Source organism: Pyrgilauda ruficollis, unplaced genomic scaffold (assembly GCF_017590135.1).
Source record: "Pyrgilauda ruficollis isolate IOZ18807 unplaced genomic scaffold, ASM1759013v1 scaffold210, whole genome shotgun sequence".
Lineage (NCBI taxonomy): Eukaryota > Metazoa > Chordata > Aves > Passeriformes > Passeridae > Pyrgilauda > Pyrgilauda ruficollis.
Window position 1 is genome coordinate 428489 of NW_024520319.1, and position 27808 is coordinate 456296.

Genomic DNA, 27808 nt, shown 5'->3' on the forward strand with positions numbered 1-27808 from the left:
CAGCAACAGCCTGTTACAGATCTGCAGGGAATCACAAGGTGGACTGCAAGCTGTCTCTTCAGCCCACCTCTCGTTTCCTCAGAATGAGCAGGACGTACACACTCATGACAGGCCCAAACCTCTGGCAGAGAGCTCTCTTACCTTTTGCTAATTCTGTAATGTGCCGTCTCCAAGGCTCCCGTTATGGGGTTTGAAATGGTGGCTCGCCTCAGCTGTGAAGCGAACCATCAGAAGTTGCATTACAAGCACAATCTGCATCCCAGCAATCCGACCATTCAGAAGCCTGGCCAGGGGACAACGCCACTGCCCCCGCTGCCACCGAGGGTGCAGGGCCACGGGGAACGAGGGGAGGCTCCAGCTTTACTAAAAGAAAGGTTTCTTGTTTGGTTTTTTTAAGGTTTTCTGCAAGTCCTGTTTCCATGTCTGTAGTGAGGACGGTTGTCTGAATAAAGCAAGCTACAGCAGCTTGGATTTCCTTGGTAGTGAAAAGCTCTGGGAGCAGCAGTGGTGTGGCATGGGGACAAGTGGTGCTTTGTTACACTGTCCTGCCCCTGCACAAGGAGTTTGACAGGTAAATTCAATCCAGGCAGCACCATTAGCCAAAGGTGAATAAACCATTCCTTTTCGGTCCTTCCTGTACCAAAAGCAGCACTGAGCTCCTCTGAGCTCTCAAACTTCTGCTTCACCCATGGTCACATTTACAGAGTGGGAACTCCTGGCTCAAGGCTTTCCTTTCCCTCTGCTGTGCTCCATTTACTTCATGCCTTCCCATCTGTGTTAATATTCCAACTCAGAACCTCACATGTGCCCTTTAGCTTGGTTCATGTACTACCAGACACTCTCCATCACTCATAACTGGAAAGGCTGGGATGCAGAGCCCAAATTTTGCAAAAGGCACAATGTCATGCCAACTCCCAAACAATCAGAAGCATTTCTCCACTGTTAAAACACACTAAACAAGCCAAGGCCTCTCCATACCTACAAGAAAGGATACTGGGAGCTCCCAGTACACTGCCCCTCCTCTCCTCCCATGCAGACACATGAAAAAACAAGGCACAAACTACAATTCCAGTGAGACTGCAGAGCTGAATAATGAGGCTCCATCCTGCCAGCACGGCAGGAGGCTGGGCACAGACCAGCCAGCACTCTCCTCCCAGAGGATGGCAGCATCCCGAGCAGCAGGAAGGAGGAGATGACCTTTAGGTCTCCAAGAACAAAATCCTTTTGCTGCTGAGCCGTGCAAGGCCTCAGCCACAGGGAACATGGGAGCAGTAACTGCATACAGATGCTCCTGCCATAAAGGTCTCCGAGTCTTTGCCATGAGCTGAGTGTTTGACAGGAAAACAGCGACCTCAGCAAGTTCAGAGCTTACAGTCACACATTCACAGTTTTCTGCTCTGTAAAGCAGTGGTCTGATCACATTCCACAGGTGTGGAATGCATCACACTGGAGCAAAGGAGCTCCAACACCTCCAGACCAGCAATGGGGGCTCTGATTTTCAGCCCTGCAGCAAAGCTGCCTGCCAGGGCAGCAGGAGGAGATGCCTCACAGGTACGTGGAGGGAAGAGCTTGCACTTCCTGCTTACAGTTCAGAACGTTACCTCAGAAACCTCAGAAGAGAATCACAGAATCACTGAGGCTGGAGAAGACCTCCAAGATAATCAACTCCAGCCTCTGATCCATGCCCGCCTTGCCACGTCCAGCCATTCCTTGGGCACCTCCAGGGACGGTGACCCTGCCACCTCCCTAGGCAGGCCCTGCCAAGGCCTGACAAACTCTTCAGTGAAGAGATTCTTCCCAGTGTCCAACAGCTCAGGCTTCAGGGAGTTTTAAGGTCCCTTTCAGGCTCCCTGGTAGGCCAAGGAGAGCCTCACTGCCCAGCTGCCCATGTACAACCACAGCTCTTGGCCAAGCCAACAGCCTCTCTTGCACTGAGTGCTCTTTTTCCTCTGGTCTCCATCTGCTCAGTTCATTCTGGACAAAAAGCTATTTAGGCCAACAGCAAAGGAAAAAAGCAGGAAAATTACATTTCCATGAGTTTAAGTCTTATTTTAGAATTGATGGAAATATAAATTAATTTAACTAACTGCATCTTCAGGGTACATTTGTAGATGCAGAGTTGCACCAGCTGGATACAGGAGGCAACTCCATCAGTTTGCTGTTGGCCTTGGATGCTCCTGTTTTCTCAGACAGTCGAGCTGACCTGGATTATTCCTCTCTGAGAAACAAGAACCTTTGCATCCAGTGTCTCAAACAGGGTTGATGAGCCACCACTGTCAATAAGAAGGCAAAACCCACCAACTATGTCCTGACCTCTTAAAGCTCTTTCATCTGCAGGCAGCTTCCAAGCCTGGAGACAGTGATGGCCTCAGGTTTGAGCTTTTATATTTTTCAGATTCTGTGCTGCTTTAGTGTGTGGATCTGAGCTTCATATTAGGGGATGGTGAGCTCTCTGCACAGAGCAGGGAGACAAAACAATTCCTGCTCCAGCTGGGGACCAAGGACAAATGATCCAGATCTCAGGCCCAACAGCACAAACAAGGTGGGCTGAAGAGAGAAAAACAAGTAGGATGGGAGTGCACGGGCTAAAGCTGGAATTGGACAATGAACTCCAATATGCAAATGGAGCAGAACTTATAAAAGTGAGAGACTGTGACTGGTCATGCATTTTGTGACCATTTTCATCTTGGGTGCAGCCCTGGCTGGGCTCTTGTGCTGCCCAAGGTGCATCCATGGAGGCCTTTTAATAAATCCCTGTTTTATTATTTAGCTCTGTCTGGTCTCTGTTCTAGGTCAGCCTTCACAAGGCATCAACAGAAGCCAGTCTTATACCAAAATGGGGAATATAACCATTCTTTCTTGTCTATACAACAAGGTGGCATTCCAGGACCAGAGGAGTAGCTGCTTTTCCCTTCCAGACTTAAAGAGCAAAGAAACAAAAGCAGAAAACCAAACAAAAGTCAGGAATACTCCAGTCCACCCTCGCTGCTTTATGTTTGTTCCCTGTTGGAGAACATTCTCCTCCTCATCCGAACCAGCAGAAACTGTGTCTGCTGGAAGAGCCTGACAATCCTGCACTGCTGTGACCTGGCTCCAGTCATCACAGAGAATTCCCAGTCTCGTTCCAGGGGTGTCACCAAGAGCTGCAAGGTGTGAGCTCACTGCACACACCCCCGCACTCCGGAGCAGCCAGCCACTCACACTCACACCGAGCACACTCCAGAGGGATTGCAGACTGCAGAGGCAGGGAAGGGTGAGCATTTACCCTGGGCTTTGCCAGCTCCTTGACGGTCTCGATCTCTTCGTCGGAGATGATGTCCAGGAAGCGAACGATGCGGGGCTTGTCCCACTCGTCCTCCTGCTTGACGGGGCCCAGGATGTACCTGGGGTTCCTGTTCCCGTCGTAGTAGCGGCAGAAGAGCCTCTTCTGTCTGCGGGGAGTCTGGGGGGCACAGCAAGGGGCACTCAGAGAACTGCCACATTGGTATCTCCAGGGGCAGAACATGTGTTGGACACACAAACAATTCACTCTCGCCACCTCCTCATGTGACAGGTTAAAGAGATGATTTCGGTTTGAGAGGTCAGTGCTGTCTGCACTTTGATGTTGCTGTGCAATACTTCAGCAAGCATTACTTTATACAACCCTACTAAGATAATTTCATCACTTAAGAAAACACCCCAGCTGATCGAACTTCTCTGCCCATCTAGAATGAAAATATTCATTAAATATTCATTCATTAAACCAGACTCTCACAGAGTCTGGTGCTATGCTAGAGAACTGATTGCAAACTACTCAAACTACCCTATTTAATTCTGTCTGTAACTCCGGACTTCCAGCATCCTTATTCAATTAATTACACACATGGAGCACATCCAAGACAGCCAGCAGTGCCTGGGGCAGTGTTACTTTCTGTCTGCTGAACAGGCCAAAGGGGGAAGAAATCCAGCACGTGATCCTCAGCTCTGCACACTCATCCAGCTGCTCTAACAACTTCCTTGCTCGCACACCACACACAAATTCCTGACATTGTTTGGTTTCAAACATTTGAGAACAGTCTACTCCACTTTACCATTTTGAGCCCCTCCCCACGGCACAGCATTTCGTACTTCCTTCTCTCAGGCAGGTAATCCTTTTTCTTAACCTCAGTTTCCTTCTCCTGCTGCTCTTCTGAATCCGTGCTGGACTTGTTTGCTTCTTTTTCTTTAGCCATGATGTATTCAAAATATTTCATGTTCCCATTTGCTCTTTGATGTTCAGGATCTATGGACAGAGAAACAGACGGGGATCACTGGCAGGGTTCCAGGCCCTGAGGAATCATCCAGAAGTGGTTATTCACAGGAAGCAAAAGGAAACAGATGCACACCACTGCTTCTCACTGCACACGGGGGTCCCAGCACTGAGGAAAAGGGTTTGGCCACTCCAGCCCATCTCACTTCAGAGGGAGAAACAAGGGAATGGGATAGGGAGAGAGGTGGCACAGCATGACTGGTTGAAAACCTGAAACTACCCTGGTGGGATTTAAAATTTATGGTGACAAAGCTTTTTAACTTACAGAATTAGCTTCAGTTTTTTAGTAAGTAGCTTTTGCTACATTAGGGTTAGTTCTGAGCTTCCCAGAGCATCCATTACATAGTCTGTCAGTGGAGTATTTACAAGAGAATAAATGCTTTCATTTTTCATGAAACAGACTCTTATCTCACTGTCCTGTATTCTGTATTTCTTGTTTTTACAAGTATTTCATCTTCAGCATGCTGAATTTTTATTTAAATCATCTGCGGAGATTTCAGTATCACCAATTTAGTTTCCATTTCATTAATTTTGGTTTTGCCTCTACCTAATGGGAAGCAATCTCAATGCAGGAAAGCAAAATGTAGGGAGAGAACCAGATTTCAGACAGGTAAAGGGACAGAAGCCATGAAAACCGTTCAGTACCAAGGAGCAAATCCCCATCTAGAATGTAAAAACACACTTTATACAAATGCATACAGGAGTCAGATCCCAGGCAAGGCTGCACTGGCCAGGACAAACCCAGGCAGAGCTGTGTCCCTGTGCCCCTCACCCAGCTCCAGGAGGCGCCTGGTGAGCGCCATGGCCTTGCCCAGGTCCCCCTGCTGGTACACGGCGTAGCTCAGGTAGTCCAGGATGTAGACTTTGTCTGCAGAGGACACTTCTCCCTCATCCAGCTGCTTCAGGGCTTGCTCCATCCACAGCTCTGTGTGGTAGTAGTCAGCCTCTGTGTAGGCAATCTTGCCCAGCTCAAAGCAATCTTCAGCTGTTAGGAAGGATTTGTGCTTCACACCTGGGTATTTAGAGCAAAACAAGGAGTTTACACAGGGTTCCAGACCTGTCCTCTGAGAAACATTTTGAGTTATTTCTCATTCCTCACAGTAGGGTTTTATTTCTGTTCTCCCACAGCTCCCTTCTGCAGTAGCTGTTTGTTGGAAGTCTCTAAGCCTGTAAATCCTTGGCACACAAGCACTCAGATGCAGCTTTCCACTGCCAGAATACCAGGGAACAGCTAAATGTCTCTACCACTAGTGAAAAATCAAATTAAACAAACCTTCCTTCCTCAAAACCCCAACCACTTCCAGCAAGAGCAAAAATAAGGCAAATTTGAAGTTTCAGAACTCTGTTTTCAAGGACATCACATTATCACTTCCAAAATGTTACTGAACCACGACTTGTTAGTGACAGCTTGGTGGGGGAGGAAAAGGAAAACATCAGGGAGTAAATTCCCAGCTGCTTGGGACTTTTTTCAAGTCAGTCATTTTTAGAAACATTTTAAGTGACCTCTGAAAGATTAAAGCACTAGTAGGCAAATTACAGATTCCTATTTTTGCCTCTGGAAATACAGGCCCTATGAAAAACCCAATTTAATCCTGTCAAAGTGAAACAGGACCTGCCAGTGTTACAGCTAGAATTACATCCCTGATGACATCTTAACCCATTCTGAATTTCTAACAGCAGCTCTGCAGGGCTCAAAGAGGGCAGCTGTTCTGCTGTTTATTTCTGTGATGGGCAGCAACTGCAGCTTCCTGAGCCTGAATCTGCAAACACTCAAAGGACACAATTATTTGGCAATAGCTGAGATTCTGGACCAAAAGAAATTCCCTGGGAATGAAGAAAAGGAGCACAAACAAGTGACCACATGGGAAGTTCCCCTCTGGAGCTCTCCAGAGCCCAAGCTATTCTCTTTTATCCCCCAGAACTTGCAGGTTCTGCCATTGCACACAGTCTGGACAGCTCATTGCCTCACAAGCAGCAAAACCTCCCCTTGTATTTCTGTGCTCTTTGAAGAAAACAGCAACGAGCTGCTCATTGCATTAGGAGGAATGTGTAGGTCCTCGAGCAGGTCTTGAACCAAACCCAAAAGCAAGGTTACACATCATAACACATAAAGCAAATTACTCTTAATTTTATTAGGCATCTGACCACAATGAGCACTTGCAAAAACAAGATGGATTGTACAGAGCTGATTTTTTGCCAGCTGGCACAGGACTATTTTTGAACAGAGGAAACAAGGAAGACTCAGCAGAGAAAGTTTCCTGACAAAAAAGAGAAATCATGTCTTCTCCTGCACAGAGCAGCCTATTAAAGATCAGCTCAGGCAATGCCACACAGGCTCAAGTCTGTGTATGCACCACCTTTTGCTCTTCAGTTTGCACAATCCCTGAAGTTTAAGCTCAAAATAACTTGTTAAAATGCATGATGTTGTACAACAAACCCAGGCATCTGCCAGTGCAACACAAGGAGAAAACCCCCACCCAGGCAAGATTTTATTGCTATTGACTTTTATTAGAAACTATTAACACTAGATTATCTTACCATAACTAGAAGAAAGATGCAGATTTCAACCAAAAAAACACTATTTTCATTCATTTCAGCCAGTTCAACCCCCTTCCTAATGTTACTTTCAGGCTGAGCAGTTAAGCAAGGTGGAACAGAGCAAACAATTTGCAATCAGGACATTTAGGAAATGCAAATAACAACGAAGGATGGCTCTCACCTGGCAGGTTCCCTCTGGAGAGGGTGTCTGTGTCCAGGTTGTAGGTGTCCTGGAGCCTCAGGAGGGCCTTGGCTGCCCCAGTCTGATCCTCATCGTTGGGGAAGAACTGCCTCTGGATTGTCATGTTGGAGATAAAGCCTGGGAAAGGCAGGGAAACACATGCTCACCTCTGTCCTGGGAATTGTGTGAACTCCCTGCTCCAGGGAAAGCCAAAATCCACCTTCACACAAGCCTCAGACCAGAACTCACAGCACAGGCTGCACAGATTGCATTTGGTTTGGGTTTTTTAAAAGAAAGCAAAGGAAAAATCAAAAATAAACACGTTTTTACCCCACCCATTCAGAAGGGCTTAAGACACACTGGTGCAGATTTCTGGCTGGCAGGTGCAGAGCCTTTTTCACTGCCATGTTCAGCCCCTCTCACAGCAACAGGGAAGCTGAATGTGCTGAGTCCTTATCAGAGACTAATCCTTTTCTTTTTGAAAGCTCTGCTTTCTTATAACTCCTTACTACAAATCTCCATCTGGTATTAATTAGCTTTGAGACAGTCTCACAGGTCCATTATAACCACCCTGGCTTCCTTTTGCTAAGTGTCTTTCACAGTCAACTATTTCATGTCCTGCTCCTTGCTAAAGAGCTTCCACTCTAGCTGAAGAAAAGAGGCAGCAATTAAGTGTTTACTACACTAATTCAGATTAGTTCCACAAATGCTCAGTCTCAAAAGCAGATTTGCAAATCTAATTCAAGCCCTGACATGTGAAAGGCAACAGCCAAGTACCTGCAGTGAGCCTGTGATGCTGGATTTTGCTGCAGGCACACACACTCACCATCTGACATGTCCTTGAGGACCAGGCTCTCCAGCTCACCCCACTCTGTGTTGAGCCTTTTCATCAACTTGAATGCATTCACAGGATGGCCCAAAAACCCCTCTGGGTCTTTTGTGGCAGTAGCTGTCAGCTGATCCAACTTCTCTGCCCATCTAGAATGAAAATATTCATTAAAGTCTCACAGAAATCTGGTGCTGTGCTAGAAAACTGATTGCAAACTACTCAAATGTCTTCACTAATAAAAAAGCCAACTGAAATTGCAAGCTTTTGCATTATCTATATTTAGAGCTCTTCTATAAGGAATAAGAAGAGCTACTTCCTTTTCCTTTATTAAATCTTCTTCCTCAGCTGCAGCCCAAATCTTGTGCTGCTCTTGCAGCCCTTGCTGGAGCCCTGCTGAAGGAACTCCTTCCCACAAGCCCCAAAAGCACAGTGCCAGCACTTCCATTATGAGCTACCACGCAGGACCAACCAAAAACAAACCTTTACCCACATTTTCAATCACCACCTTTTTCCCCCTAGTGCTTACAAAAAGGCAGTTCAATGCTTGTCTCACATTATTTTAGGGTTAGACACACACATCTGTGAGACACCATTGCCTCTCTCCACAAAGCTCCTTTCCATGCTGAAAGCTTGAATGAAGCAACATCAGTAGTTCTCACACCCCCAAATGAGGAGCTCAGACCCAGTTTCTAGTGCTGCAGCTCCAACTAAAAATTCTCTAAGTACCACAAGTCATTCACAAACCCAAGGTGCCCCAAAACAAGCACAGCTTCCAAAAAAAAAGAAAAAAAAGGCAGCTGTACAGCATGAAGAGGTGCAGCAGCACCCTGCAATCAGGGTAAATTGATGTTGAGGAGCCACACCCCACAGAGAATCCCAAACTCCAGCAAGAAAGCAAATCCAGAAACTGTAGCCTGGAGGGAGCTCTGCCCATCAGCTGGAGCTCCTCTTGCTCCAGGATCTGCTTTGCCTGGATGCAATCTGCAGGCTGTACCTGAGGCAGGCAGGTGCTCACAGCTGGCAGAGGTGCCTCTGGCTGCATCTCCCCACACTGCCCCTGATGGTTCTCCTGCACCCTGACAGTCCCTGGGGGCTTTTTCCAGCAGCCACACCAGTGAGGGGCTCCCTTCAAACCAGAGCAGCTGCTGGGGACCAGCTCCAGCTCAGAGCAAGATTGAAGGAAATCAGCTTCACCCTGTGCCTTCCCATGGCTCAGGGTCAAACCCTCCCTGCATTTCCCACTGCAGGAGCAGCTCCCAGTATCCTCCAGGTGCCAGCAAACAAGGCTGGCATTTTTTATCCAAGGTTCTTTAAAAGCTCTGTGACAGTTATTTAAACTCTCCTGACCTCACAGGGAGCACCTCTGATAAAATGAACCAGAGCTGCAACACTTCTGCCATGAGCTGTGTTTACACACTCCGGGATGCCCAACTGGCACAACTCCTGTGTTAATTTGTAGCTGTAAAGAATCTACTTGTAACATTCCAAACCTGGCAGCAATTCCAAGTGACAAAGAAGGATCTTTCTTCCTGCATGGTGGAACAGCAGAGAGTAACACACAAAGGCTAAGATAAAAACCACTCCTCCATCCAGAACTGCTTCAACACCCTCAAGACAGATTTATGCATATTTCTGAAAGCATCCTGATAAAAGTTCAGTGATAAAATATGTTTATTTCTAGCTGTGATAAAATCTGACACATTGGGCTCTGCTCCTCGCATGGTCAGGTCTCTTATTTATGCACCAAGCAGTGCTGAAAGAGAACAACTTAAAACAAACACCCAGCAAAACCTGCTACTTTGAGCTTTGCCCCAGAGGAAAAATTCCACAAATTTAATCAGCCTTAAGGAAGCACTTTTTGCATAAGTGTGGACTCCAAAGATTGACCATTAGCATTGTGACACCAAGGGCTTACTTTTTGATCTGCTCCAGCTTGCTTTCCTCTGCCTTAATGTAATCTTTGAGTGACACAACCAGGTCTTTTTCTGTATTAATTAAGTCTGTCATATGACCTAGAAAAAAAATGAGTTTGGTGAGTCAAGGAGAAACACAAACCCCTGAAAATTAAAAGCACTTTCCTCTTTCCTACTTCCCCAAAAGTCCTTCTGCATTTGCTTAAACAATCCTGAAGGAGTATCTGAGTAAGGCCTTTTTTTTTTTTTTTTAAGGAGAAAATCTCCTGCTGGACCAAGCTTGTTGCCATGGAAATTAATGTAATACTGCATATTTATTATTAGAACTAATTTAGGATTCATTTGGAAAAGGAAATAGTTTGCCACAGAGTAATCTTTCATCCAAGCATACATAATGTAGAGCAAATAAAGAGAAAGCTACAGATATACACAAAGCCTTTGTGTTTGATACACACCACTAATCCAGGGCTTTATTTTTAAGATTACATCCACGACTTCAAGGGGTCCCTGGTATTAATTAACAATTCTTCACCTCCTGCAAGCAGGCAGCTGAAGTGGTTCAGTGCCCACCAGAACCAAGGGTGAGTCCAGGCATATTGCACCTTTATGTGCCCTTGGCACTGCACCCCCTCCTTCCACATGTGTGCAGCACCAAATTCTGCTTCAATTCCAATACCCTTAAGAATAAACAGTCCCTACAAAGCCTAGCCTGGCTCATTAGACCACCCCTGGACTGACTTAAAGCCCATTTCTGCCCAAAGAAAAGCCAGTAACGTGCTAAGAACTAGGAAATGTGTTTGTACCAATTAGGGCCTTGGATGATTAACACATCCTTGCAGAATGAGCTTTGGGGGCTCTCGAGAAACTCTTTTGGCTACACCAAAGCAGTTCTCACCAATGGAAGTGAAGAAGTCCGTGTGGGCACAAGAGAAAGGCAGCAGAAATCCCAGGGCTAGGGCACACCAAAGCTTCTTGAAGGCCATTGCTCAACAGCTCTCACCTCACCACACACCTGTGAGAGAAACACAAAACAGTGAAAATCCCTGCTCACCAGAGAGTGGAATGCCTTCAGAAGGGGCAGCTCAGCCTCCTGGACCTGAGGCAGCAGAACCCTGACAGCCTGAGCAGCTCCCACAGACTGAGTCCCTCCTGCTGACTTTTATACCTGAGAAAAGAAGAATAGCTCAGGGACAAGGTGCTCACCAGCACTCCTCTTTCTGGCATTTAAGTCGTGCTGCAGGTAGAGCTGCTTTGCCAAAAGCACTGAAAGAAACCATCAAACACTGAAAAAAGCCCACAGCACCAATTTAAAATAGCCATTATCAAGTTCATCCACTCAATGGGAAAAAAAGTTTCCTTTTTTCAGTCAGGAAGATGCCAGTGGAGCAGGTCTGAATGGAAACCCTACATGAGCAGTCCAGAGAGGGAGCTCTGTGCACGCTCCTGCTGCCTCCATGGAGCCAAGCTCCACACCTGACACAAAAGGCAGCTCTGTCTGTCCCTGGATCCTGGCTAAGCACTCACAGGCAGTGCTTTCTGCAGGGCCAGCTGCCAAGCTCAAGCCTTTCAGGATCCTGATCCCTCCAGCAGCCCAGCATTGCCTGGCTCCTGCATACTTTAGGAGTAATTATGCTGTCGTGGAATTCACAAGGTTTGCTTTTATTCCCCCCAAACAAAAGCTTAAACTTTCATATATTGTATCTGGTCAGAAAAAAAAATGAACTCCAGTGCGTGGACTAACAAATTGCTTTGCAGCTCTTCCAACAGCACAACTAATGAAGAAAAAGCTAAAGGAAAAAAACAACAAGCTCAGCTACAGGGTAGTTTGGCCTATTTAGGGAAGAAAGTAGCATAACCTGAATCAAGCAAACAACACAGACCCAGGTGTGGTATTCACACAGCAAATGTGCAACCATAACCAGGGAAGTTCAGAAGTTACACCCAAATAAAAACCATCCCAAGCACAGCTGGTGGGATTAACAGGAACATATCCCTGACTCTGGAGTGCAGGATCTCTCCTCATACTGCACCCGAGGGTCAGGAGGCAGGCTCTCCTTCCAGCTCCAGCTCTGCAGAAGGAGAGGCACTGGGGTTTGGATTCCTCTGGGGCCTGCCTGCCTGTTGGACAGGAGCAGCACAGCTCCACTGGCACCAAGGGGAACAGCAGGAAACACACACGAGCCCAGAAAAGCAGCACAGCCTCCAGCTCTTGTAAACCACCCAAAATCTGCATGACCACAACTGAAGGGCTGATGCATTCTGGCACATTACAACTTGCTTTCTGCCTGTGAAAGTGAGAATTCGGACAGGGAAGCCTCCTGGAGTGCCCCTTTCCCCCTCACCAATGCTCTAAAGCAGCCCTGCTGTCCACAGCAGCCTTCCTCACCTCCTCCTCCCCACAGGCAGCCATCAGACTGTTTCAAACACACCTAATGAAAACCCACTGATGCCCACCTCCATTCTTACTGGAAACAGCACTCAGCTCCCGTTTCACCCTGCAGAAAGCCAAGTGCCTCCTGCTCATTCAGCACTCGAGCCAATACATCTGTGAATCGGTGACAGAGCACAAACAGCTTTACTACACCATAAATATTTGCCAATTTTATCAGCACTGGGAATGCACTGAGCTATTTGTTTACTGCACTCGGTGAAACACAAGAGAAGCTTCGGAAAGTTTCCTTTCTTGCTATATTAATCAAGATGAAACTTTTTAAAACCCCAAAGAAAAACCAATAAACAAAATCACCAAAAAGGTGAAGAAAACAATGTTTCCTCTCCACCTACTGCTCTTAGTGACAGTGCTCCATCTCAGTTTTCCTCTTCTCCAGCTGCCCTTGCAGCCTGCTCCAACACCAGGCTTCTGCAAACACTGCTGCAGCCTTTATTCCCACCAGCACACAGCAGGAGCGACTGCCACGAAAGGCAAGGAGGGCAATTCCAAGGAGATACAAGCACAAAGTTTCTCACACTTAGGCACTAGGAGAGGCTGCCCAGAGGAACTGGATCTCCCATTCTTGGAAGAATTTCAGAAGGAGCAGAGCTTTCCAAGCACGGCAGCAGGACCAGCCACAGGTTCCCAAACCAAAGCAAACACAGCTCAGTTCGTATAGACACTGGAAATCTCCCAGACCCACAGGCTGCCAAGTAAGTAGGCTTTAATTTCTTCCCATTGGTGACATGAAGTAAAACAAGATGAAAATCCTCTCTTCATTATCCCTGTCAGTCTTACCCTCCTCCTCAGCCATGTCCCACAAAAACGGCAATTGAGCATCTCGGGGAAGAGGGGATCACTGCCCACGCAGGGAAGGGGGAGTCCAGCTGACAGCTCCAACACAGGAGCTCCCTGCCTCCCCTGGGAACCAGCACTGACTAAGCTCTGAAACAGCACAACACCAGCAGGGGAAGGGGGGAACGGCAGAGAGCAAAACAAACACATGGATAGAAGGGAAACAAAGCAGCAAGCGGAGCAATGGCACTGCCGAGAGCAGCACAGACTCTCTGAGCACACAACAAACACCACTTCAACTGATGTAACTTCGAGGGGTTTTTCTGGGGACTTCCCAGAGTTGGGCTCTGCTTTACAAGTAGAAAGATGCAAGCAGGCCAGCAAAGACAGCTGCACAGTGACACATGACACAACCTCATCACACAGGTCCCGCTGCTCAGTGACCACACTGAAGATGCTCACTAGCCAAGCCTCCTCACTGCCAGCTCCAAGCTCCCAGGAGCTTGAAAAACAGGATAAAAAAAATGGAAACTGAGGGGCTACTCCATGGAATGGCTCTAACTCAGTTCTAGACCAGCTTCTTTATTTAGGTAAGAAGTAACTGGCCTGCTCAAGATGAAGTCCACTGCAGGGCCAGGAGACAAAACTCTATCACCAAGATCCTCAGCTTTTGATTGAAAGATGGGTCCATTCTCACAATCCTTACTGGACCCCATTGTATGCAAAAATAATAATAAAACCCCTTGACCAGTTAAGCTGAGCTTAGGGAAAAGGGAGAAGATGGAACCAGAAGTGATAGCTGCCTCTCCTGTCTCAAGGACAACCCAAGCTACAGTCTCATGTGACCAAAAATACTACTGAAGAGGAAAGAACTTTCCCAAAATAAGTACTAAGAGCATTCAGCTGTCATCATTGCTTAAAGGTCTCACAGGACAGAAGCACCAGAATCCAGTTCCCAAGTCTTCTAGCATGTTCAAAGGCTGCTTTAAAATTAAGATCCAAGCAGTGAGAGAAGATTTTCTACAACTGCTGCTACCAAAAGAACAGGGTGCACTTTAGGCATCCTTTAATGACAAAGTTACAATATTTTATATATGTGAGAAACGTAACATAATAAGAGATGAGACTCAATTTCAAAGCCAAGTAGGGTGTTCTACCTATCATTTGCTTCCAAAGTGAAGACAACAGTCATGGCTGAATACAGAGCAGTTGAGTTTGTACAGAGGGAACTGAAGTGAGTTTTCCCTTGGTTTCCTCCAGACTAAGATGGAATGGACACAGCCCTCAGAGCCCACCTGTCTGAACTTCCCAGGCCAAGACAAAGAACACTGGGGATGGAATAGAGCAATTATTTTATTAGACACAGCAGGCAGGAGGCTATCTTTCTGCTCAAGGATTAGCTGAGCAAATACAGAGACATCCAGGAACGTTTTCAGATATTAAGAGCGATTATGAAGAAAGCAGGACAATGCCAATGATCACTTGTGTTTTTTCTTTTAAAGAAAAAAATACTTCCTTATCTGTATCAACCTCAGTATGAAGGCATGGTTTTCCTGCTATAAACCTCTGCTTATCCTCACTCCTTCCAAAGTGTAACTCACCACCTGTCATTTCAGTTTGCCAAACTGCACTGGGCACTTTGCCCCAAAAATCACAGCTTTAAACGCTAGATTTTAAAGTCGTTCATTATGGAACGGCATTTAAATCTGCACAGGTCAGAGAGCTGGCTCAGGGAGGAAAACAAAGAGAAAGAAAGTTAATCAGCACTGGTTGTGTCAGCACATACTTCAGAAGCAGTGCAGAGTGCTCCGGGTCAAAGCAGTTTGGTCCAAGGCATTAAAATGAATCCAGCAGAGGTCCGAGGTGTAGGGCAGTGGGACAGAGAACGTCCCTGTCCCCGAAGGTCAGCCCGTGCTTCCCAGACAAGCGGGAACTCATTACCTTTCCTCTCTGCCCCTGGCAGAGCACCGTCTGCATCCCGAGCCAACAGCCCCTGGCGCTGTGGGGAGCCGCACGGATTCACTCCTTGTAACCAAGCAAATAAATGCCTTTCATTCACTAAACCTCGAGCGCCGAACCTTTACTAGTCAGTAAGCGAACACTTCAGCACTCCGCATTCGCCTCCCGCTGAAGGCAGCGCTCCCCAGGGCGCAATCCCCGCTCACGCCATGGAGTAACTTTCCATCGCTCGCAGCTCCCGCGGCCAGGGCGCTCCAGCTGCGGGCCCACCGGGCGCGGCGGGAGCCTACCTGCGCCACCGGAGGGCAGCGGGCCCGACCCGGCCCAGGGGACAACTCCCAGCGGCGGGGAACGGGAGGAGGCACGGGAGGAGAGGGAGGCGGCTGTGTTTAGTCTGCCAGCCCCGGGGAAGCCGGCACGCCGGCGCCCTCCCGCCCCCCTCCGGAGGCTGCCGGCTCCCGTTACGTAAGGGCCGGGAACCCCGGCCGGCAGCGCCGGGACACCGGCCCCTCGCCGCGGGGAAGGCGGGGGGCGGCGGAGCGCTGCCACGTATCGCCCCCACCCACCGCCGCCCGCGCGGCAGCCGCCCAGCGCCGCGGCTCCCTTCCCCCCGACACACCCGCCCGGCCACCCTCACGGCCGGCGGGACGGGGCGGCCGGGCCTCACCTGAGCACGGGGGGCGGCTGGGCGGGGGCGGCACCGGAGCTCCGCGGTCGGCCCGGGGGCTTCACCGACTGAGCGCGCCCGGCCCCGCCGCCCCTCTTATAGCCGCGCCCGGCCACGCCCCCTCAGGCCACGCCCCCCTGGCGGCGCGGCCCGCGCGCTACGTGAGCCCGGTCACAGCGGCGGCCGCCGCATCGCGCATGCGCCGCAGCCACCGCCGCGTCTGCACGTGGGTCCGCCCGGCCCGGGAACAGCGCGCGTGGGACCGCGCCGGGAGCGGGCTGGGAACAGCCCCGGGACAGGGACTGGGGGGAGCATCGAGCCGAAGCGGTGTTTTTGGAGTCAGAGTTGCCAGAAAAGGCCCAGAACGCCGGCCCCGCACCTCGCTGCCAGGGCAGCTGGGCTCAGCATCAGGGAATCAGTGAGGCCGGAAAAGAGTCCGGGATCACCGAGCCCAGCTGGCGGGATGTGCTGCAGCGCTCTGAACCCTCCCAGGCACTTTAAAAAGCTGCTTGGGTGAGTCTTGCTCGGAGACATCGATGCTGGCTGCTCTTTGCTTTCTGGGGTTTCATAAATGAACTGGTTCATTGCGGCAATTCAGTTGGAATCAGGGACATTCCTAAGCGTTTTTTCCTATCTCTTTAGACGAGGGTTTCAAGGAAAGGATCACCTCCTCACTAGCACAGCCTTCCATCTTTGCCCTTTCAATTCGTGATCACTCCCAGCTGGAAATCTTTCACCACAACAACAACAACGGAGACATAACAGGGCCAAGCCCCTCGAAGACGCATTTTTAGCAGGGTGACCACCTTAAAACCACCTGGTCCAGAAGAGGGACCTGGAGGCTGCAGCGTGACCCACAGCTGGCGTTTCTCCCCGTACCCAGACTGTCACCTCAGCTCCCACCCAGAGGGTCCCATTTTGGGGGGTGCTGAGATGTAGCTCTGTCACAGGAGAAACAAACAAGGGCATGAGGTGAAAGTCATTTCTTGTCCAGCTGTGGACGCAGATGTGTCCACACAGCTGATGGCAGAGCAGGAAGAAGGCCAGTTTTTAGTGGAACTATCCGTCAAAAAATAAGCCTTCCCTTCCTCTCATTTTGGTCGCCTTCCAACAGAAATACAATTCCTACAACTAGCAGGAAATGCTGGAATGTTATCCAAGCTGAGGCATCCAGTTAAAGCCCCATTATCCAAAGAGTCCCTAACATCCAGCCGGGGATTTAACAGCAGCTTCCAGAGATTTGGCAGAACCTCACACACGCTGTAGAGGCACAGGCAGATTTCTTCAAGCGAGCTCTGCTGCTTCCTCATCCTCTTTTGCACTCTCCTGATATTTTTAGGCACTGGGGGACACCAACAAGTCCATCAGCACGGGGATGAAGGCTCCAGCTCGTTAGATTTGATTAATGAGGTTGCTGAGTCACATTTATATCAATCCACATTGGCTCAAAAGGCCCAGCTGATTAAAAGGTCCATCATATACATAATAGACATGACTCTAACTTCAGAGAAAAGCCAGATTTTGGGTGGTTTGCATCTAAAATTTAATGACGGGGAGAAGGCTACTCATTAGCTTTCTCTTTAAAGAAGTGGTTTGTCTTTCCCTAAGCTTGGCCTAAAAAAAGGACTTTTTTTTCTTTCCAAAAAGTTCCTTGTGGCTTGGCCACAAGTTTTTGATGTGAATTTGCTGGTTTCATGTATTTAAGGCAAGTAACAGTTGTTTTACAAGGGCCAACTGTTAGCAATTCTGATGCTTATTTCTGCTTACTGGGGGCAACTGGAGTGACACAAAACAGAAAGAAAAAGCAAGATTAGTAGTATAACCATTATTAGCCTGGAATTACTTTTTCCAGCTGCTTTTATCTCTTGAAAAAATCTTTTACCAACTCTTTACCCCAATATGAGTATTTTACAATAGAAAATTTAAGAAAAATAAAACAGATTTTAGATATAATAGATTTAAGATTAGATATAATAGATTTAAGAGAAATAATAATTTTAGCAACACGGGACCAAAGATTTACCTTGGTCTTGTCCATGTAAGAGATGATGTTCCTGCTGCCTGTGTCCTCTTTGCCTGCTCCTTTGGTTTGCTCTTACTGCACCAGGAGAGTTTCTGGGAGTCATTTCCTCTGGGGCCCTGCCAAAGCTGAAACTGGTAAGCTACAGAAAGCTGTCAGAGGCTCATTTTTGTGTCCAGGCCCTCACTGCACTCCCAGGATTGCTCCCAGCACAGGGTACAATGTCTGCAAGGGACTGATATAAACAGTTTACAGATAAAACTCACTCAACCCAGAGCCCCAAAAATGCTTACAAAGAAAGAACTCAGGTGCCAAACTAACAGCTGGTATTTGTGCCCCTTGAACTAAATGATGAAGTGAGTAAGTGACAAGCAAGCCTCTGTTTTGAAACCATCCCCCTTGCTTACCTGCTGCAGAAATATCTAACAGGGCAGTTAAGGAGTGAGCCCCGGGGAGAGGCACAAGGGCTCTCTCACAGATTGCTTGGCTCGCCCCAGCTCGGAGCAGCAGCAGTGCAGACTCTAATCTCATTTCTTATCTCCCCGAGGCACACGGGCCAGGTGGGCACGACTGGGATAATCCAAGCCGTGGGGGTTTGAGCTGCACCTGACAAGGAGAGGCCAGAGCACTGGCCTGGCTTTTAGTCCTTCCTGTGACAGGGCACACTTCCAAACACCTGGCTGCTTTGGGCTGAACCAGCTGGAGAGGCTGGCCCAGGATTTGATGTCCCAAGCATCTCCCCCAGCTGCTTCCCTCTAAAGCCAGCTCTTCTTGCATGATCCATATCTGGGGGCACTTAGGGTCAATAAATCTGTTCGTTTGTTTTAACAGCAGGGTGGATACTTCCCTTAGAGATTATATTTCAATCCTTTATCTTATTAAGGGAAGATGTGTTTTGTCCATTAATCCAATTAGCTCGCTGGATTAATAAGACTGGGCTTGCTCTGTTTCAGGAAGCATAAAAATAGCAGTCAAGCATAATTAAAGCTAAACTTGTAAGTAACTCTGGTAACAAGGGCACTATTTCCATGGATATTCTGTTTATTGTTTTTACAAGCTATGCTCTCAGATTACATGACGTGAATTCTCGATTAGAACGGCTCAATTCATGACCAAAAAGCAACAGGCTGCCCTGAAAACATTTACTCTTTGTATGTTTATAAAATTCTCTTTGTGCTAAATATAGTCAGGTAGGCTCCAACCCAGAATAATGTTTTCAATACTCGAGAGGAATCTGTTGGATTGCAAAGGAATGAAAGTAATTTGTCATTATTCTGACGTGCCCTGGCACAGGGTGCTCTCTGATCAGAGCTGTTCAAATCCAGCTGTGGGTATTTGGGTGCTGGAGCACTGAACAGCTCCAGACCTTCAGCTGTTGGAATCTGAAATGCAAGGAACAGGCTCTTTGAGCCTGCAAACCAAAGCTCAAAATCAAACACAGAATTTGATGTGAGACCTTGGAAAAAACTTCCAAACTTAAGTGCTAAAAGCAAAAATGTAGATTTATAGTTTAAAACAAAACCATGTTAAGCTAAGTAAAAAAAAAAAAAAAAAATTTAGAGTTTTAAAGTTTAAGGATACTAAAAAAAGCCCCTACAAAAATAATTAAAATACAGTACTATAAGTTTATGTCATAACATAATTAACTAAAAAAGCTTACACTAAAACATAAATCCATAAAACAAAACATTTAAAGGTTAAGTCAAAAACATAAATATCCTTATTAGCAATATTTTAACAATATATTATCCTTATTAATGATATTTTATCCTTAAAAAGCCTCATAGCTAAAAATCTTGTAAGTTTCTAAACCATACCATAACAACGTAAACCAAACTCCCCCTTCCTACCTATATAAAAAAATTAAAAAAAAAAACAAACTATATAATCAAAAATAACTCCAAAAGCCCCATCTCAAATTCCTTCCAAAATTCCCCACGAATATATTATCACAAACGGTGCTCCCGTGTGATTTTTGGCATCTTTTCCTATTCGAGGACGCGCGGTCCTTTACTTTAAACAACGCTCCTGCGCTGGGGATACAAAACCCAGAGCAGCTTGGGGTGGGGAAAAAAGGAGGAGAAAAGAAAGTACCGAACAGGAACAAGCCGCAGCACTACAATTCCCAGCGCTCCCGGTGCGGGAAGCGCGGCCGGAGCGCAGCGAGGGATCAGCCCGGCTTCCGCAGCGGCGCCGAGGGTGGGAGCGCTCGGGAAGGGCGGCCCCGCTCCCGCCTCGCTGCACTTCTCCGGAGCTGGGACGGCCTCTGCAGGTGGAGGCTCTGCTGTCTGGGGGTTTTCACGGTGGTTCCTAGGGAGGAAGGGGTTAAAGGCGCTCGGGTCGGGGCACAGGCTCGCTGTTCCCTCTGTCCCGGCCGGTGACTGCGCTGCCGCTCGTTCCCGAGCAAAGGCGGCGCTCCGGGAAGTTCGCACGCCGGGCTGTGCGGGACGGGGGGGAGAGCGGCACACACACACACACGCGGCTGTCACCCCACCAAACCCCCTGTGACACTGTCTGCGTGGCAGTCACCGTCCCCACAGGTGTCCGCACCAGCGTGTCCAGCTCCCACTGCTCCCCGTGGCTTTCCCAAGGCATCATCCCGGTCAGCTGAGGCGGTGGGAAAGGGGATGTGGGGTGGAGATGTCCAGAACAGCAAGGCAAAGTCTCCCCGTGCAAATAGGAGCCTGTGCCGAGGCAACCCTCGGGCTGCCATCACCTGTGCTGAAGGAAGAGCTCCCAGACTCTTCCTGGGCTGCCATCACTGACCTGTGCTGAAGGAAGAGCTCTCAGACTGTTCCTGGCACCTCTCAGGCTGCCATCACTGCCCTGTGCTGAAGGAAGAGCTCCCAGACTGTTCCTGGCACCTCTCAGGCTGCCATCACTGCCCTGTGCTGAAGGAAGAGCTCCCAGACTGTTCCTGGCACTGCCCTTGTGTCTGTAACAAAGTAAAGGTGACTTCCTCCGTAAAGGGTTTTGTGTTCTATGGCTGCAGGGTGCAGTGATCACAGTGATCACCAGGGGTTGTGCACCACTGCTCACTTCTGTCTTGGGTCTCTGGCTATTTCCTGACATCCTGAAGCTGAGGTCAGGCTTTCAGCCTGGGCTGAAAACGTGGTGGGATTCTTTGGCACAAAAAGCATTCATAGCTGGAGATGATCCCGCTCAGCTGCAACTGCTGTCCCCTGTCTAGCTCAGGGAATTCTCTTCCACAGCTGATATTTTGTCTTTCACTCTCTCCTGGCATCAGTGCCTTTCCCACAGATCCACTGTGTGCTGCAGTAGGATGTGTGGTTGGATCAAGGCCATTACAACTGTGTAGGAAACCAGCAAAAGAGCAGCCACCTTCTCTGCCCTTTTCCCAGGACACAGGGATTTGGGAGAAGAAGGTCTAATCTAGTCTTATAAGCAAGTTCTGTAAGAACTGTGCACACTAAGAGATGGAAACAAACTGAGGTATCTTTAAGTAGTCTTAAAACTGGCCTGAAATGGGAGTTTGAAGTGTGACTGAAGCAATCATTTTAGAAAGCAGATTCTGCAGACTCTCTGAGGTGGAGATTTATCTGGTTATTGCACCTTTTAAATCAAACTTAACCTTGCAGGGTGCTGCATTACATTTTATTTTATTTTTTTTTTTTTAGGCAGAGACACCAGCTGTAGCTGTTGGTTATGGCTGCAGTGTATCAAGCACTGCACAGAGGAGTTTCCTCCCTCGCCTGCAGGTTGCACTCAACCTATGTGAGAAAAATGAGGTAAGTTCTCATCTGATTCCTGAGTGCTGGGAGGCCAGAGCTTGGCACAAGCAGCCCTACCTAACCCTGACCTGGGGGTTAATCCTTCACCAGTTCAGCCATCACACAGCAATAAATGCTTTGTGAGCTCTGTGAAGGGTAGCAGCCAAGGCCTCTGGGCTCCCTTCACCACTGGTAAGAGCTGCTTCTCTCAGGCTGAAGCTCTGTTAATGATTGCCTGTCCTGCCTAGAGGGCTCCTACAATACCAGGAAGACTTGAAGTGGTGCTGCTCACCTCGTTTTAAATACTGCTTCAAACAGCCTGGAAGGAGAATATGTTGACACCCTTTTTCCAAAGATTTTTTTTTCCCTAACTGAGCTCCAGCCAGCTGTGCCCTAAGACTTGGTCTTTACCCCTCACATCAGTGTGACAACATAACACATGTAGCCTGATGGGAACCAGATTCAACATCAGAAGTGCTCAGCAGCTCGGCCAAACAGCATTTGGAGCCATCCAAATTCACAGAATATTCTGAGCTGGGAGGGACTGGGGTGTTTAAAGGGAAGATCAAGGTTTCCTTCAACCTTTACAGCAGACCTTTTGGATTAAGAGACTGGGTTACTGTTCTTCTTGCATCTCCAAACTTGAGGGTACTCATGTGGTAGGTAAGAACTGCAGCATTTTATGCCACACAAACTTCACTAGAGGCTGCAGTCCACCAAAGAGTGACTCAGTCAAAACTCTCCAAGCACATGGAATATCTTAAATCTCATCTGCCCATTCAGCCCCCTCTGCTCTGTGCAAAGTAAAGGCCTCCAAATAAGCAAAAATCTCAACACGATCTTCAATTCATCTTCCCAATCGTTTTCTCACTGCAGATACTTAAATCAGTTAAAGGAAGATGACAGCCTTTGTAGACAAGCTCAGACCTCAGGAACTTTCTACCTCTTTCACAATCTCTCCCCCTTCCTGCAGAAAGTTGGGAAGAAGTATTTGGTACCTCAGCTCAGTGCAGCAGGTAAGAAAGAAATCGGTGCATCCAGAAAGAAACACCTGGTGGATCACACAGCTGAAATGAAACAGAGACACTCATGGTATCAACCTGATCTGTTCTGAGGTGGTCAGCTTTAAACATTTGGGACTGTGCCTTTTGAAGAGAGAGGGCTGGCAGGAAAACAAACAAGGCCTCACTGGCAAACAAAGGTCTTTCTGGTGTAATGTAGGAAAAGTTTTCTTTGAGAGAAAGCTGTTGGCTGGTGCAGGACAAAACCAATGGACAGCTGCTTCCCAGGCATTACAGCATGGAGACCTTTAGCCTGACATGGTCTAAACTTCCTACAGCTTAGGAGCAAAGCCAGATTTTAGGTTTCTGTCTGTGTGGGATCTCTTGTCTGGTCCCCTTTCACACATGGGCATTTTGCCTTGAGCCAGGATTCCCTGTGCCTTGAAGATCCAGAGAGCAAATCCAGAGATGTCTTTGCTTTCATCGCAGCTTTCTCTTCCCCTTTCCCTGTTCAGAGATGAGACAGATTCTGGAGAAGCTGCAGGAGGCCGAGCAGTGGATGGAGAAGTCGGTGCTGATCGGATGTTCGGACGAGCACAGACCGCGCTTCGCGCTGGATTTAGGTTGGGACGACTCCTCTTCCACCCCTGCCAGCACCAGCTTGATGCACTGGGATGGAGGGGATCCCTAATCCCTGGGAGGACCTGTCCTGCCAAGGAGGGCTGGGCTGGGTCTCTGTGGGGGCTGTTGTGAGCGTGGCAGGTCATGGACTGCACTGCTGCTCCTGTGCCTGTGTGTGTTAGGCAAGGTGGGCTGGGGGAGGCCATTCACATTTGGGAATGCTTCCCCTGATGTCGTTCAATTCCATGGGAACTCCCAGAAACTGGATACTGGGACAGCAAAGGGCATAAAATTGGAATAATAGTAATAATAGCTGAAACTTATGAGATAAAATTTTCTTTTTTTCTTTCTTTTTTTCCCCTTGAACAGGAGCCTTGGATAAATCAGTCATTGAGTCAGAACTGCAGGGATCATTTACTGACCTACGAAAGGCTCTCTTTGTCGTGGATGGGAAGGATTCTCCTTTGCTGGCTTCGGTATTGGACAGGGCTTTTTACTTAGAGAGCTGTGGTCTCTAACATCAACCCTTCTCCTCATCTCCCACACTGTTTTATGATCTAATCTTGTAGAAGTACCTACTGTACACTTTCAGGAACTTAGATGCAGACACACTATAAATTACAACACTTTTCTCAAATTTGTAGTCCCAAAAGGAAGATGCAAGGGAAAGAGAAACAGAAAAGTGACTTAAAAATGACTGCAGTAATTTATGCCATTTAGCTGAAATGTGCTAAATTACAGCAATCCCACTTTGTCCTCAGCTCAACAACTATCAGGCAAACTGGAAATCACAAACAAACTTATGCATCTTCACTCAGAGCTGCTCTTTTAAAACCTCTCCCTTATAAGCTGGTGCTCTGCAGATGCCCTGTGTTTGGAAGGCCTAAGAAAAGGCCTGTGTGTGAAAATCAGCTGTCCTGACCCATAAGAAGAAATAGCTTGTATTTCCTTTCCTGCTCTGCAATGTTTGTGATGCCTGGGCTATTTTTCAAGAAGATATTCAGGGCTGGAGACTCTTTAAAATAGTCCAGCTCCCAATACAACTCCTGTTACATCCCAAAGAACAATATCTCTTGCCCACCTCTGCCAAACATACTCAAATTTAGAAGCAGCAAACATGGATTACAGAATCCACTTTTCAAAGCACTGCCTGTTGCCATCTTATTGCAAAGGTTTCATGCCTTCTTGGTGATTTCTCATGGGCAGCTCTTCACAGCACTGACGCCTTCTTCTCAGCACAGCCAACACACTCCATCCAACCTTCTGGACCAGCCAACCTGCTCTTTTACAATACCGCTCCTAACTGGATCCAGCTGTGGCCTATTAAGGGCAGGCCTGTTCCTAATGCTTGATAATTAGCACAGCTGTAACTCCTTAGGGGTGAGATTACCACTATCTCTATTCTCCTACATTCTATCTATCCACAACTGCCCATACTTCATTCACCTTTCTGAGGCTTCCAAAGACAGTCAGAGTTTATCCCCACGACTGCACACGAAGCATCATTCAGGGAGACTGCTCTGAATTATTTCTTCCCCCTAGGTATATATATGTATATATCTAAATGAGGTTTGTGCTCCTCTGTGTTGGCAGGCCCAGTCCCTCCTGCGGTGGCACGACTCCCACCAGTACTGCAGCAAAACTGGGCAGCCCACTGAGAAGAACCCAGCTGGCAGCAAACGTGTCTGCCACGCCAGTGGAGTCACTTACTACCCTCAGGTGAGCACCTGGCAGCACAGGGGAGGGACACAGGGACAGGAGGGCAGCGCTGCTGGCTCACCCCTGGGGAAGCAGGAAAAGGGATTTGTGCCTAGCTGGGTACTTGGTCTTTAGTGGTCAGCCAGCGACCCTCAACCAGCCAGGAAAAGCAAAAATTTGCAGTTACTTGTTTTGTCTGAAGCCCTTGTTTTGCCTTGCGGTGCACGTGGCAGACGTCTCCAGTGGTCATCACCCTGGTGTCCGACGGGAGCCGGTGCCTCCTGGCCCGACAGCCCTCGTTTCCCCCGGGGATGTTCACGGCTCTGTCAGGCTTCTGTGACATGGGTGAGTGGCTTCTGATCCAGCACAGTGGCCCTGGGCATGCAGGGTGTGGGGACATCTGTTGGGATAAATCACAAGGGACTCCATCTTCTTCGTGGTGGAAAAAGCCCATTCTTTAGTCACACAACTAATTTTTATAGTTTTACAGACCTTGTGTGTGACTCCAATCAGTTAGTAGCTTTCTTGCCAATTAGTGTATTGGTTAGTAACAATATTGTTACTAACCTGTATTGATTGGTCGCTCAAACCCCTGATGTGTACATGCAGGAAAAGTTGTTTGTGAGAGGTAGTTTTCATCTTTCTATCTAACAGCAAAAACAGTTTATAGAAGTGCTGGTTGTTTTTCACCCAGGAATAGATTGTTATGCTAACAAACTGCTCACACCAGGATTGCTTTCACATGGGAACTTGCAAAATGCTGGCTTTGACCAGGCCAGCCAGTGACCCCAGGAGAGCAGGCTTGATTCTATGAAGCCTTTCTTTATGATTTTTCTACCTTACTGCAACAGACAGCAGCCACAATCCCTGTTCACAGAGGAGGATGGACACACAGGTGATCTCTGTCCCCATCCCCAGATGTGTTCAAGGCCAAGCTGGGTAAGCCTTTGAGCAGCCTGGTCTAGCAGAAGGTGTCCATGCTGATGGTAGGGAGTTGGAACTAAATGATTTTTAAAGTCTCTTTGGACTCAAACCAGTCTGTGATTCTGTGGTAGCTGGGAAAAAAACATTATATCTAAATAGATCAGTGTTTGCATGCAGACAGAATTCAAAATAGCTGTTATGTACCTGCAGGGAATGGGAATTATAGGTGTCTAGCAGTTGTTTTAGTCCCTGATAGCAAACATAAGCTTTAAACTTGCTGGGTCACAACCCCTGATCCTTTTAAAATCCATTTTGTGGCTCGTGCGGTCTGGCTTAGAAGAAAAAGTACAGACTTCTCATTACAGGAGGGAAAATGGCTTAAAATTGAATTGTTGTGTCCACCATCTCACCATCTGTATGTAGACGGGGCCAAAAATGTCTCTGGTGCCTATCAGAGGTTGATGAATTTAATGGAGCATCCCGCCAGCAAGTGTTTCCAGGACAGCACAGCCGGAGCTCCTGCGGGTGGGAATGAGCGCTCCTGCCTTTTCCTCGGCACGGTTTGTGATGCCGTCCTTGCCTGACTCCGGCTGGTTCTAGGTGAGAACGTGGAGGAGGCAGTGCGGCGAGAGGTGGCCGAGGAGGTGGGGCTGGAGGTGGAGTCGCTGCGCTACTCGGCTTCCCAGCACTGGCCCTTCCCCAGCAGCTCCCTGATGATAGCCTGCCATGCCCTGGTGCGAGCCCCGCGGGCTGAGGTGAGCGCCTCGGGCTGCCCGAGCTGTTCCACTGCCTGCCCAGGCAGCAAAACCTCCTTCGGTCCACGGAATTTAGTTAGGAGAGCGTCAAACCCCCGTAAATGCAATTTTCTGCTGGCTTTTTCTGGAAGTGCAGAAGAAACTTTGAAACAATTCCATCATCTCCTGTTGCAAGGTGCCAGATTTCACTCAGGTCGCTGCATGTACAAGCCCAGAGCCCAACAGCCCTGGATTTTTCCCTCTGAACTTTGCAGAGGAGGTTCCCTCACACGTTTGCCATAGAACACTCAGGTTCCACCACATGAATTATTGTGCTCAGCCACTTTGCTTTGCCATGACAGAGCAGGGTTGGTTTGTGGCTTCCCTAAGGAAGCCAGCACAACAAAGTGATATTTTAGTAATGTCCTTCCCTGGGTTGGTATCAAGGTCTAATTCAGGCATGGATGTGACACCCTGGGCATTCCAGCATGGGATCTCTGTGGAAGCAAGGGACCACTGCCCACATTCAAAGCTGATTTAAGGAACTGGTGCCCTCTGAATTCTTTCCAGATCAATATGGACACCCTGGAACTGGAGGAAGCCCGTTGGTTTGGCCTGGGGGAAATTGTGGAGGGTCTCAAGAGGGAGCCCAGCTCTTCCAAGCAAGATGATGGCAGTTTCTTACCCTGGTTCCCTCCCAAACAGGCCATTGCTCACCAGCTGATCCATGAGTGGCTTCAGCAGCACACTGCCCAGACAGATTAGGTGGGGCTTCATCCGCTCTGTGATTCCACCAGAACTGTCAAAGCTCCATAGAAAAGCTTCCAAAGCCCCTGGAGGCAAGGGCTCTGTCACAGTGAGGGCAGCACCACACTGATGGCACTCAGGCACACTGACCTACAAAGGTCTCTGAACTGATCTGACAGGCCCATGTGCAGTGGATCACCTCTGAGATCCCATAGTTTGAAGTAAATGTGCAATAAAATTCTCAGTTCCAAAGCATCAAACTTGTTGTGACCAGCTGTCACTGACCCCATGGCACCAGTGCCCCATTTTCCTCCATTTCTTCTGTCTTGGGTGGACATCCAAGGCACCCTTTTTTCCAGAACAAAACTAAAGGGAGAGTGGCACTTTCCAGTGTCTCTGTTTACATGGATTTAGGAGACCTGTCAAAAACCAGTAGAAAAGCCACTGCCTGTTTGCTCTCCTCTTCTTCTCTCTCTTCTCATTCAATCTTCCATTTTTATATAAAACACCCTTTTTTTTTATTAATGTTAAATGGGCTTCTACATTTTCCCCACTGGTAAGACACTTTCTTCTGTCCCAAGAAAGAGAGAACAGAGCTCTCTGGTGGTGGAGAGGGGAAGAACAAGACCTGCACATAAACATTTTAGAAGACCACAGTTAAAGGTGACAGGAACTGCTACGACAAGAACTGCACTTAGAACAGAGAAAAATCTTGAAAGGATCAGTGCCTC

The 27808-nt window shown here is 48.1% G+C and overlaps 2 protein-coding genes across 7 annotated transcripts in view; one reads left to right on the forward strand and one right to left on the reverse strand.

Moving 5' to 3' along the window:
- Window positions 1–15667, reverse strand: part of P4HA1 (prolyl 4-hydroxylase subunit alpha 1) — a 28173-nt gene extending 12506 nt beyond the window's left edge. For 2 of the 4 annotated variants that reach the window (XM_041468075.1, XM_041468073.1), the window contains exons 1-9: window positions 15602–15667; window positions 10645–10761; window positions 9752–9848; window positions 7834–7985; window positions 7008–7145; window positions 5061–5300; window positions 4071–4261; window positions 3266–3442; window positions 142–212 (exon numbers count right to left, since the gene is read on the reverse strand). In XM_041468075.1, coding sequence (XP_041324009.1) covers window positions 142–212; window positions 3266–3442; window positions 4071–4261; window positions 5061–5300; window positions 7008–7145; window positions 7834–7985; window positions 9752–9848; window positions 10645–10732 — 1154 coding nt within the window. In that variant the 5' untranslated portion in view covers window positions 10733–10761; window positions 15602–15667. The remainder of the gene's footprint in view (window positions 1–141; window positions 213–3265; window positions 3443–4070; window positions 4262–5060; window positions 5301–7007; window positions 7146–7833; window positions 7986–9751; window positions 9849–10644; window positions 10762–15601) is intronic. The other 2 variants (XM_041468074.1, XM_041468071.1) reach the window with 1 other exon arrangement.
- A 4106-nt stretch (window positions 15668–19773) lies between these two features.
- NUDT13 (nudix hydrolase 13) lies at window positions 19774–27332 on the forward strand. 3 transcript variants are annotated; one of them, XM_041468116.1, is made up of 9 exons: window positions 19774–19893; window positions 21260–21370; window positions 22229–22368; window positions 22869–22976; window positions 23344–23450; window positions 24568–24693; window positions 24906–25017; window positions 26197–26351; window positions 26901–27332. In XM_041468116.1, the coding sequence occupies exons 2-9, from the start codon at window positions 21288–21290 to the stop codon at window positions 27093–27095; spliced, it is 1026 nt and encodes a 341-aa protein (XP_041324050.1). In that variant the 5' UTR covers window positions 19774–19893; window positions 21260–21287; the 3' UTR covers window positions 27096–27332. The 3 variants fall into 3 exon arrangements, with proteins under 3 accessions (XP_041324050.1, XP_041324051.1, XP_041324052.1); XM_041468117.1 differs by having other exon boundaries at window positions 19782–19893; window positions 21264–21370; XM_041468118.1 differs by lacking the exons at window positions 26197–26351; window positions 26901–27332 and adding an exon at window positions 26020–26190 and having other exon boundaries at window positions 19803–19893.
- The last annotated feature ends 476 nt before the right edge of the window (window positions 27333–27808 follow it).

What these genes read in the sequence shown, in the direction of transcription:
- NUDT13 (XM_041468116.1), top strand. Translation starts at nt 21,288, where the DNA reads ATGGCTGCAGTGTATCAAGCACTGCACAGAGGAGTTTCCTCCCTCGCC. An exon ending in GCGCTTCGCGCTGGATTTAG is followed by an intron (nt 22,977 to 23,343) that starts GTTGGGACGACT and finishes CCCCTTGAACAG; the next exon opens with GAGCCTTGGATAAATCAGTC. An exon ending in ATTCTCCTTTGCTGGCTTCG is followed by an intron (nt 23,451 to 24,567) that starts GTATTGGACAGG and finishes CTGTGTTGGCAG; the next exon opens with GCCCAGTCCCTCCTGCGGTG.